This window comes from Sciurus carolinensis, chromosome 3 (genome assembly GCF_902686445.1).
Source record: "Sciurus carolinensis chromosome 3, mSciCar1.2, whole genome shotgun sequence".
NCBI classification, from domain to species: domain Eukaryota; kingdom Metazoa; phylum Chordata; class Mammalia; order Rodentia; family Sciuridae; genus Sciurus; species Sciurus carolinensis.
Window position 1 is genome coordinate 170,324,560 of NC_062215.1, and position 12,776 is coordinate 170,337,335.

The following is a 12,776-nucleotide window of genomic DNA, read 5'->3' on the forward strand; positions in this document are numbered from 1 at the left end:
CTTGCCTGCTGTTCTCCGTACAAAGGAAGTTCAAATTGCCTCAGAGATAGTTGCACATTTTTGTTCACTGGGATCCTTGCTATGTCTTTTATAACAAATGTGTCCTCCTATGGGGACCAGGACCTTTAACCGATTAAGGTAGAATCCATAATTGTGAGGGTAGCATCGGAGTCCATTTTCAGTTGCTATGAAAGAATACCACAGACTGAGTAGTTTATGAACAACGGAAATTTATTCGGTTCAGTGTTCTGGAGGATGTCAAGTCTAAGAACAAAGGGCTGCATCTGGTGAGGACTCCTTGCTTCACAGAACATGCTGGAAGGCATCACAGGACAAGAGAGCAAGAGATTGAATTCAAAACTTCAAGCTCTTTTATAACCAGCATTGATCGTTTCATAAGTGCAGAACTCTGCTGACCAAAACCCTTCACACTAGATCTACCTCTGGGCTCTGTTACAGTGGGGATTAAGTTTTCAATGCATGCTTTTAAGGGGATCCATTCAAGCCACAGCAGATTGGAAACACAAAGTTCCCCAATGGGCCACTGGTAGTCTTCTCAGCTAACTTCATTCCTTCATTCCTCATGGTGAGTTCTCTCCTGCAGAGATTTCATTGCCACCAGAGTTGCTACACCAGGTACTTGGTCTCCCACTTGTGAGAGGTGCATGCACACCCAAGTGTCATCATGTCATTGGCATTACTTTCCTGTTGGAGGAAAATGTCCCCACCATTGACTTCAAGCTTTTCTGTAAGATTGGTTTCAGTCAATGGAATATGAATGAAAGATTATGCACCACACTGAGCAGAGGACTTAAGGAGCATTGTATTCATTCATGCTTTTCTTTCTCTCTGAGAGAATAACATATCCTAACAGGGGCTAGATCTTACAGTGAAGAAGACATGTGTAGCAGAGCCCCAGCTGATGAACAGCCAGCACAGTTAATATAAGCAGTTACACAAGTTGTTATAAAAGGTTAGGGACTGGGGTCATTTGTTACTGCAGGATAACCTAACAAAGATCTGACTAATGCATTGCATGCTTTCTTTTCTGTGATATTTTGCCTAGTATTTGTGTCTTCCTGACTGCTTCTAATGATATTGCCTCAGGAATGGCTCTACCATTCTTAATGTTTCTGAGGGGCCCTGGATTGTCTGCATCAAAAACATATGGAAGTAATTTTATGAACAAACTACTTGGCCATACTTCCAGAGATTCTGATTTGACAGATACAATTCAGTTGTTGTCCTTAGTATGGGGTCTTGGAATCTATATATTTTAAAAACCCCAGAGGACTTAGAGCAAATTCAGAAACCGATTGCAGGTTGCTCTGTCCCAAATTTTCAGTCTGTTTGGGCTGATCAGCTTTCCTGATTTCTTGAAACTAGATGTCGGTCCCCTTTGTTACTTAACCCTAGCCTTGGTTTGAACAATGTCCTTTGTGCATTCAACTCACTCTGAGATCCACTTCCTCATCCTACACTCACAGTCTTGCTAAATGAGACTTGCACCTGTACCTGCTATTGTTTGAAGCACACATTGAATTTCTCTTGGAAGAGGGGTGTGTGTGTGTGTGTTCTGTGTGCGTAAGCACATCTGTGAACAAAAGCAGATAGAGTTAGATGACATTGTTTTGTGCTGATAAAAAGATAATTCTGAAATGGATCAGCAAAGCTAATTATCTGTCTGGGAAAGGTGTAGGCCTTATTTAGGTCAAAAGTAACAGAGAAATTGCTGATACAATTATTTCTAGTAACTCATGAATGCCTGTGTGCATTAGTATACGCAGAAATCTCCCCAGGTGGCTGTGTAGCTGGAATGAGATTACTGTCTAAATAAACCCTTAAACCTTGTTTAGTGATACAGCAACAGAAATAAGGGAAAGACATGGGGATGAAAACAACTTGAGGCAAAGTTAGATGAAATCAAATATTTAATCTTCCATGAGAAAGATCAAAGTCACAATCTTCACAAATGTTCCCAGATTGTTGAGCCTGCCTCTCCCCTCTTCAACCCTTATTTTTCCTTAAGTTCTGAATGATTTTTCACAAACAATTCTGATGAAGCTTCTCATTTATGTCTTGATTAATGCTCTTGAAATAAACACAGAAGATGAAATGCACACACAGATTTAGGGCGCTTGGAGCTGTGACATGAAGACTCACACTTAGTTGGCATTAGATGTCATTCATGCTTCTGGATATTTCTCTGGTTCATACACTGGGATTCCAGCCACTTTTACTGTAAAGATGAAAAGTTAGTGTCTGCACATCAATAAATATTCAGAAAAAGGTGAACTACATAAAAATATTTTTGATTGAGTGGCACTAATATCATTGGAATGAAATGCCAGAATCAGAGTCTAATGATCTTATTGAGTTCTTTCTGGCTTTACCCACAATGGACCTGTAATTGTCACAAGCTCCAATTGAAGAGAGGTAAAAAAAAGTCTCATTTTCCATGATCGTTCCCACTTTTGTTAAACTTATGACCAATGTTATAATGATATTAAAGATATAATAGAAAGATTACAAATCTGACCTTGAATTTTATCATGCTATGAATGCAGAGTCTGCCAAAATTAAGGTTAAAACTGCCTAGGTGAGTTTATGTGCCCAGAAAGGCAAACTCAGCATGCTTTCAAAATTCATAAACTCCAAGGTATATTTTACCATTCATACATGTCTAAGAAAATCAGTTAAATAGTTGTAATGATGCTTCTTTTCAATTTTTCTATTGCTGCATGAAGTTTGTAGGTGGAGAAACTCTATAAAAATCTACCTTGTAAAAGTTCACATTTGTATTCATGTCATAAAAGAGTCACTATTACTTAACAGTATGGAGAGAGGTCCAAGGGCCATTTCCTACATGACTTTTCAATCTCAAATTGAGACGGATTTCTATTTTTAAATGTTTGTTCAAAGTTTCCTGTGTCAAACTTAAGAGTCTTACATTTGAAAGCTTTGCCTACTATGAATGCTTGTGAAAAATTTAAATCTATCTCAGGATCTATGCTCTACACTTTAAACTACACCTCTTTACTAGATGCTACATTTTATTCTGTATATTTTCTTGTTAATAATGTTAAGTTGCTAAAGTGACTGAAGCTCTCAGGAAAATGGAGAAATTGACAGTTTCTTCACCAATTTAAAAAAAGAACTTTCTCTTTCTGCTCTGCTCCTCCCTCCCTCCTCCCTCCCTCCCTCCCTTCCTTCCTTCCTTCCTTCCTTCCTTCCCTCCCTCCCTCCCTCCCTCCTTTCTCTCTCTCTCTCTCTCTCTCTCTCTCTCTCTCTCTCTCTCTCTCTCTCTCACACTCTTTTTCTTTCTGGGTTTGGTAATAGAACTTTTGTTAGTGTTTAAATTTTCCCAATATGTTAGGCAGATAAATTAGGGATGATTTTGATGATGTGCAGAAGACTGAATGCTGAGCCCTCAGACTTAGCCATCTATCAAAATGTGGTCTATGAGGAGCTATTGTCATGGAATCCGTGTTTGCTTTTTAAGCCACTGGTAAGATTTCCCTCCAAGTAAAGAAAAGCAATCAAAGATAACGTGTATTATGCTGCATCCCAGCCACCCTTGGGATGCTAAGCAGATGGGCAAAAAGATATCTGGAAATACATGCTAAGATTTCTGATTATCATCAAATTCTATTTGCTTCATATTCATAATTTAATGCAAAAGTACAGAATGCTTTCATATGCTACTTAAAATTGCTTTAAAATGCAGCCCACTGTGAAATATGTTTCTTCACTGGTCTCAAGTTAAACCTTGCGACTTCGCGCATTGTGAACAGTCCCCTCTGACCTGCACCCGGGCCCCTTCTCCCCTCATGGACTGTGCCTGCTTTCTTTTACAGCATAGGTGGAGACGTAGGGCGAGGCCACGAAGCCAGCTACGTGGGCAAACACTTCCGCATGGGCTTCATGACGATGCCGGCCCCTCAGGACAGGCTTCCCCATCCCTGCTCCAGTGGCTTCACAGTGAGGTCGCAGTCCCTGCACTCGGTTGGGGGCACGGAGGATGACAGCAGCTGTGGCTCCCGGAGACAGCCGCCACCCAAGCCCAAGCGGGACCCCAGCACCAAGCTGAGCACCTCCTCCGAGACGGTCAACAGCACTGCGGCCAGCAAGAGCGGGAAGCCCGCCGAGAGGCCAGAAGGTAAAACTCTCAGGCCACCACCCCTCGCCCGCGTCATGCCAGTGAGGACCTTGAAGTCCCAGCCAAGGAAAGCAAGGGGGAAGGGAAGGTTATTGAATTGGTCTACTCTCAAATAGCTGCTTTTTTTTTTTTTTTTTTTGGTACTGGGGATTGAACCCAGGGACACTTAACCACTGAGCCGCATCCCCAGGCCTGTATTATATTTTATTTTGAGCCAGGGTCTCGCAAAGTTGCTTAGAGCCTCACCAAGTTGCTGAACTCTTGATCCTCCTGCTTTAGCCTCCCCAGCCGCCGGGGTAACTGGTGTGCTCTACCGCGTGTGGCTCAAATACCCTCTTAAAGCTTTGGATCCTTTCAAAATCATCTTGCCTAAAAAAACAAACAAACGAACAAACAAACAAACAAACAAACAAACAAAAAAAAAAAACAGAGAGAGAGAGAGAGAATAGAGAATTAATGTTTTCTAGCTTTTATGAATCGTATTAGAATAACTAAAGGAAGTATTGCATTTATTGCGGGAAAGTCTTAATATAGGAAAATATAAAAAGTTTGTTATCTTAACTTTTATGATAATCATTTTAACATTATTTTTTCCAGTGACTATGAATGCATGCAGGTATGTCCTGTGTGAGTGTGTATACTATACATTTCAGTCTCTCTCTCTTTTTTTTTTTTTTCTGATTTCTACCCATACCTACATTTTCCCTCACCTATGCAATATGTAGAGTTCAGATATATCCCAGTCTCCTTGCTGGCCTATGAATATAAATCAGGTCTCATGAGCTCTTTAGCTCTTGCCTGAATAAGTAAGTTTCAGCTTTCCTGAGCTTTTCCTGAGAGCCCTTTGATGAGGTAGACATCTTAAGGGTACTCTGACAACAGCTGACTTAGTCAGTTCCAGCTGCTGTAACAAATTGCCCTAGACTGGGTGGTCTATAAAGAACAGCATTTTATTTCTCACAGTTCTGGAGGCTGGAAGGAGCAGGATGTCAACATGGTCTTTTCTGGGTAGACTGCTGTCTCCTGCTGTGTTCTAACAATGTTAATCCACTTGATGAGAGGTCCACCTTCAAGTCCTCAGTACCTCCCAAAGGTTCCACCTTCAGATACCACCATATGGGGACAGAGATTTCAACATTTTAATTTGGGGGGCACAGCATTCAGTCCATTGCACAAGGCCATTCAGAAATTTACACATCAGTTTGAGAGCAGGGTTCTCAACTGACTGTATAGACTCCCCTGCCCTGTGCACTCTGGACCTTCTTCATAGCAGGCTTCCCTGATTCCCCCAGATATCGAGTTTCAGCTGAGGTTCACAGCAGAGAGATGGAGCCAGATGGTCCTTTTCTCCATTGGGCAGAATTCTCAGCCACCTGCACTCCCCAGTTCTCCATGAAAGCTCTCTCACCTTCTAGTCTTCATCTGTAGAAGTTCAAAATTGGTCCATGAGATTAGGTGCCCTTGAGGTACATGCTGTTTCTCCATTCACCTTCATCTCCCCTTTCTCCCTTCCTGGTGTGCAAGTGCCTTTGGCCAAGACAGTAGTTCACTGCATTATTGAATAATACAAATAAGTGCCTGGAGATGGTGGTAATCCATCAATTCTACAAGGATAAATCTCTTCTTAGTCTGTTCTTTCTGCTACGTGTATATGAATAATGCATCATGTGTATCTGTGTATACTCATTTAATAGCACACATGGAAATAACATATACAAGGGTGTATATTTGCAAAATAGAAATCATAGTGCCTAGCATTTCTTGTGTTATATTTTCACTTTATGTGACTATTTTCTGGGGATTTTATTTGTCAAGGAACATCATTTTTAATGGATGGAAGTGTACATCATAGGAATTTATTTATTTATTATTTACTGATGTAAACTTACATTGGTTCCAATTTGTTTAGCTGCAAGGAAGAGTAATACAGTGAACATGTGTGTGTGGGTCTGTGTGTATTTAGGGATGACTATCTTCTATCTCTGCCTTCTTAGAGTTTATTAGAAATTGGATATTTTTTCTCATGATTATCAGTATGTTTTCCAACTTGTAATACATCAATGAATAGACACTTTTAGAAAACACAGAGGTGTTTAGTTCACTTGTTCATATACCACAGGGCTCCAGAGACATGACTTCCATAAATTTTAAATACCATCTCAGGTTTTCTCTAATAGTGATACAAGGTATTTGTTATTTCTCTTTATTTTGTGTGATCCTGTGTCCAGAAGTCACCCTCTCCTACTTCAGTTGCCAGAAAACTACATAATCAGTAGCATTAGATTATTTGCAAAAGAAGATTACTGATACTGATGTAAGACCATGGTTTCTGAGTGATGAGGTCCTGAATGTAATATGGAATAATTTAAGAATAGTAAGAAATAAAAGAACCCCTGAAGGGAGAGTAAAGATAAGACAGGCAGGAAAGGAGCAGAAAGCAATGTGTGTCATGCTGCTGGAAATGCTCATGGGTTCCTGGAAGGAAGGTAGGTACACCCCTCCACTCAGCCCACCTCTGGAAACGGATAACAGGTGCTTAGAGTGAGAATGCAGGGACAATCATAATTGCTGTTCCACAGGAAAAAAAATTGAGAGACCATTCAATTGTGTTAAAAATAGAACAGACCCCTATCCATTTGGGATGCTTCAGGTGTCTGCTTCCTGGAGGTTATAATTCTCTCTTAGATCCATTCACCATCTAAGGACCTAGGGTTCCCAATGGCTAGTTACCAAAGAGAAGACAGCGGCTCTATAATCTTTTATATCATTTGAAGGTAGATGAGGACAAAGTGACCAAATTAGGACATCAGTGACTTCAGTTGGACTTTGAAAGTTACTTGATGAGCCAGAAGGCCCATGGAGTATGAGGTCTGAGCCCAACATTTGTCCTCACAAAGGAGTTCTTGGGACAGATTGGGAAGCTCTCAACCGTGGTAGGTATTCAGGGTCCTGAGTGAGCTGGATGAACTAAGATCTGGTGCAGAAATGGTAGGCTTTTATGGAAAAGTGATTGTCAATGCAAATTTTACTCTCTCCTCAGAACACTTAAAAGGCAATTGCAAAGCAAGGTACAGTCAGATCTCTTCTAACATATTATGACCTCAATAGTGTGAGGATAAAATCTGTTATTATTGTACAAAGATGGGGGAAATCTCAGTTCAGAGGTGGGGAAATTTTTCTAAGTCCAAATGCAAATGTAAACTCAAAGCCAAAATTATATAAATATGGAGATTGCTCTTTTATGAATTCTCAGTTATTTATAATTGCAAAGTTAACTGGAGTTCATTATAGAACATGTTTTCTTTATAATTTTCCAGCTATCAACATTATAACAGATAAAAAGTGACTTTTATAAATCTTAGCCTGTCTTTTCTTTTTATATTAAATGTCAGCAAAATCAAAATATTGATTCAGTGGCATTAGAATGATTTCCATGGTAACCAGCTCCTATTTAAGTACAGGATTATGACTTCCCTGTGGATAAAAGTAAAAAGAACTGGACTTGTAATAAAATGACTTTTCAGAATAGAAAAAGAAAGAGAGAAAGAAAGATAAACTTAAACACAACAACAAAACTCATGTACCAAGAAAAGTACAATCCATCATTTAAAACTTATAATTCTCTCACATTAAAAACATACATATACTACTATATGTGAAGAACATAAAATGGGAATCAGTATAATATGAATATTTTAATTACCCTTTTCTGTCATCTCAGTGTGGTACCTGTTTATTTTTAGGCAATATTAAATGAAATAAAAAGAGTTAACTAGAAAGAATACAGGGCCTTCAATACAATGTGTCTCATGTGTGATCCACCAAAGAAGCCAATTCACAACCTCTCCTCAGCCATTCCTACTCCTTTAGTGAACTACCTCATTCCTCAATAATGTCATTCTAAGAGATTCTGTATGGAGTGGGCAAAAGGGACTGTACTTAGAGGCAAATACATTAGGCAAGTGACCTAGTGAGTTTTTTTTTTTTTTAACCCTTAAGATAATTATTAAAAAATACTGAAAAATTGATAGTATACTGCCTTTCTCATGGTCTTATGACCACCCAGGGATCTAATGCCAATGAGTGCATGATTGAAAGAAATTGCCTTACAAATAGAAGTCAATACAGTTTTATATGTGTAATTACCACTTCATAATAGTCTTGAATAACATGAAATTTTGGTTCGGTGTAACACATATATTAAAAGCAAATAAGATGTCAGGTGTCAGGTGTGCTGACATATGTCTGTAATCCCAGTGACTCAGGAGACTGAGGCAAGAGGCAGGAGGATCATGAGTTCAAAGCCAGCCTCAGCAACAAGTGATGAAGCAACTCGGTGAGACCCTGTCTCTAAATAAAATACAGAATAGGGCTGGGGATGTGGCTCAGTGGTTCAGTGCCCCTGAGTTCAATCCCCAGTACCTCTCCCCTCCAAAGAAATAGTAAATAAGAGAGGAAAAGAATAGATATACCCACCCATTCTACATGTTGTTAGAACTTAAGAAATTTTACATATGGCTATTATTGAAAAGATAGATTTTTAAAAGTGCTGTTAAGGATGTAGAGATAAGGGAACCCTTGTACACTGATGCTGAGAATGTAAATAGGTGCAGCCATTAAGGAAAACAGTCTGGAGGATCCTCAAAAACTTAAAAGTACAACTACTGTACGATCAGCAGTACCACTGCTGGGTATATCCAACAGATTGCAGCAATATGTTAAGGAGAAATATGTACTCCCACATTTATTACAGCAGTAATAAATAATTATTCACAGTAACTGAGGCATGTAGTCAAACTAAGTGTCCACCAACTGATGATATGACACATAACACACACACAGACACATATGCATATACACACAGTGGAATATTTTTCAGTGACAAAAAAGAATTTTCAGCAACATGGATGAATCTGGAAGACATTATGTTAAGTGACATAAGACAGGTACAGAAAGACAAGTACTATGTGATCTTACATGGTACTTGAATATCAAATAACTGAACTCACAGGAGCAGAGATGGACTGGTGACTACCAGGGGCTGAAAGTTGGGGAGATTTTGGTCAAAGGATATAAAATTAAAGTTAGATAGGAGGAGAAAATTCAAGAGTAAAATTCTATTGTGCATCATGGTGACTAAAGTTAACTATTGATATAGTAAACTCTTGAAAATCACAGTAGAAATTAAGTGTTCTGAGCAGAGTTTAAGTGTTCTCACTACAAATAGCCTGGGAAGTGATGCATTTGTTAATGACCTCAGTTTATTTTTTCCACGGTACATATTTCAGGACCACATGGCAAACATGATAAGCACATATAATTTTTGATAATTAAAAAAAATGAGAAAAAATTTGCACAATGACCCAAGTAAACAGGGGAATATCCTATGGGTATAGTAATTTGTAATAATATTATGACATTAATAAAAATTTCCCTGGTGTTATAAGCTTTTATTAATATTATGACATTATATAACTTTTTATCAGAAGGAAAACATAGTTTTATTGAACTTATTTTTTTAAAAAATTATATATTAACTTCCATTTTGTTATGAGTTCTTCATTCTAGTCATTGATGACATCCTCTCATGACTTTCTGTACAAAGCGATGAAGAAATACTTTCTAATTGGAATAGGTGCTCTAGTTTCTGATTTTGTTTTTTAGAGATGTTTGGTGGAGTCACATCTTTTGATTGAAAAACTGGAATGCCTGCTGAAATGATTATCCTGAAAAACTTGGAATGTGTCATTGAGCCAGAATGTGGTAAAAGCTAAGTTTATTCCAAGGTCACTGCCTTAAAAGCAACCCAAACCCTTGGGTTACCTCCCAAAAGTTGTTCCAAATTTGTTACTGTCATGACCAAAAGAGCTAACAAGAATAATTTTAGGAGGAAAAAGTTATTTTGACTCACGGTTTCAGAGGTCTCAGTTCACGATGGCGGACTCCATTGCTCTGGACCCAAGATGAGGCAGAACATCATGACAGGAGTGTGTGGTGGAGGAAAGCAGTTCAGGATATGCAACCAGGAAAGAGATAGTAAAAGGAGAGAGAGAGAGAGAGAGAGAGAGAGAGAGAGAGAGAGAGAGAGAGAGACAGACAAACAGAGTCCCCTCACCCAGAGACAGAATACACCCCAAGGGCAGGTCCCCATGGACGCAGCTCCTCCAGCAATACCCTGCCTGCCTGCAGTTACCATCCATCCAGTAATTCCTTATCAGGTGATTAACTCACTGATTAGTTCAAGGCTGTCATAACCCAATCGTTTCATCTCTACATGACTTTGCATTGTCTCACACATGAGCTGTTGGGGGACACCTCACATTTAAATGATAAGAGTTATCCAAAATATTTAATTTAGAGTTTTTAATAATGTTTTCATGCCTCCATTTATTCATCAAACACCTTGTTGATTCTACAAGGAACAGAAGTGGTGCTTTCCTTCATTTTCTGTACCATTCTCTTTTAAATTTTAAAGCCTCAACCTGTTTGAGTTTATTCATTTTACAGAGCCAGCAACAATTTAAATGAATGATTTCCAGAAACCAAAGTACATATGGCAAGATAGCTCTGGGAGTTTCTTCCTTTTAATTAGTTGTTTAGTGAGGGAAGAAATAGTTTTGCATATTTTAATAATGTGTTTCTTCTAGAAAGAATATTTATTGCTCTTTGACTGTTTGATGTTGACAATTTAAAGGTGCCTTAATCTGGTTTTCTACCAATGTTAATTTCAACAACAATCTGGGAGTAGTTGAGGAAAGAAGAATAGAAATAAAATTGAGTCTGTCTTTCTTTCTTTCTCTCTCTCTCTCTCTCTCTCTCTCTCTCTCTCTCTCTCTCTCTTTCTTTCTTTCTTTTCTTCTCAGGGGAACTGATAGGTTTCCCAGGTCAGAATCCCAGTTTGGAAGCTAAGTCTGCACCAGTCATGGATGGCCACAGACTCAATTTTGGTTTCACAGTTGCCAGCCCAGGTCTCTATCACTTATACGGTGACTATACTATTTTTTAAAAAATATCCTACTTATTTTATGACTTAGCATAACAAACATCAATAAATAGGGCAGTGGAGGCAAACAAACCTTGTTTTCCTGTTAATGCTGCCAATATTAAGTGCTCCTTCTCTCTCTCAGCTTCAGTCTCTCACCTGTGCTGTGGGACTAGCAAACCCAGCCTCGTGTGCTAGGCAGAGTTCTAAAACAGTACCCAAGATTACCTCCTCACTGCTTTTCCAATGTGTAATCCTTGGACCTGACACCCTGCTGCTGGCTTGAAGATGGAGGGAGCCATATGGCCAAGCACGCAGGCAGTCTCTAGGAGTGAAAGCAGCCTCCTGGTTGAAAGTCAGAAAGAACACAGAGACTCAGTCCTGTAACTGTGGTAAGAACTGGATTTTGTTGATAACAAGAATGAACTTCAAAGTGGATTTCCAGAAACCAAGCAGACAGATGAGGACTCAGCCTGACTGTCACTGTGACTTCACAGGTGGGACCCTGAGCAGAGAAGCCAGTCTTTTGGGTTCTGGATGTTCCCAGACTTCTGATCTGTAGCAGTGTGAGCTAAGATAGGGTATTGATTTGTAAAGTGCTAGATTTGTGATAACTTGTTAAGAGCAACAGCTTACAAAGAAAGCTCTTAGGCAGAGGAATGAGGACTTCAGTCCATTAGCAAAGCACCTGGTTCTCAGGGGTCTGGCCTCCCTTCCTCCCTGAGATAGTGGGGGGTGGTTAAGATGATGGCAGTTACTTTCTAGACTTTCCTGGTCATACTGAAAATAAATGAGATGAAGGAACCTCAGAAAATACTAACATATCAAGACTGTTAACTATCTGCTTAGCTTTTTCTTAATTTATTTTGCTTTTTACCTGGAAGGGTCTTTCCTTTCTTTTCAACATTTTTTGTTCCTTTAAAGAGCATATCAGTGGTTTTTCTGGGGCTTTCGGACTGATCCTTTAGATAACCGCAGCTCGCCTTCTTTCACATGACAAGTGGCACTTGTCCTTCACAGCCTGTTCCCAAGAGGTGCTCTAAGCCGCATTAATCACCATAAGAGTAAAACACAAAGAAATGCATAAGCAAGCCCTGGGAGTCTCCATCGTCTTAGCATTGGATAGCGATGGTGTTCTTGTGTGGTTCTTGTTTGTTTTATGAGGAGGGGCTGGAGGAAGTCATCACTCAAGACCCAGATTTCTGGATTTCTCTTTCTGGTTGGCAGCATCAAAAGCTACTGTAAAATCCCCCTGTCACCAGGTGCTGTTCAGATGAAGATGGACTTGTACATCTACCATGGGTGGTCTTTCCTGAATGCTCCTAAATCTCCCAAATGAAGCAGTGTGGCAGTCACATCTCAGGCAATGCATCTTCCTCTCAGTCCTTGCCATGTGACTGTCTAATCCAAACAACTACCTTACTTTTGAATGGTCTCACCCAATACTTTTCTTCCACTAAGAGTCTAGCATTGGCCTGATTTGTCTCAGTTCTTGATTCAAAAGAGGACTCCTAATCCACATTGTTGGCACAGATAGATTCTTCAAGGAGCGGTCAACAAGCCCAAAGGTCCTGACTCTCTATTTTGGTTGGGGCACTGATTTTGAGGGTGTTTTATTGTGTGCAACAAACCACT

At 39.5% G+C, this 12,776-nt stretch overlaps 1 protein-coding gene across 3 annotated transcripts in view; it reads left to right on the plus strand.

Annotated features, from left to right (window-relative positions):
- Positions 1-12,776, plus strand: part of Nyap2 (neuronal tyrosine-phosphorylated phosphoinositide-3-kinase adaptor 2) — a 256,201-nt gene that overhangs the window by 98,260 nt on the left and 145,165 nt on the right. For 2 of the 3 annotated variants that reach the window (XM_047546304.1, XM_047546305.1), the window contains exon 2: positions 3,863-4,159. In XM_047546304.1, coding sequence (XP_047402260.1) covers positions 3,916-4,159 — 244 coding nt within the window. In that variant the 5' untranslated portion in view covers positions 3,863-3,915. Of the gene's footprint in view, positions 1-3,857; positions 4,160-12,776 lie in introns of all 3 variants that reach the window. The other variant, XM_047546303.1, reaches the window with a different exon arrangement.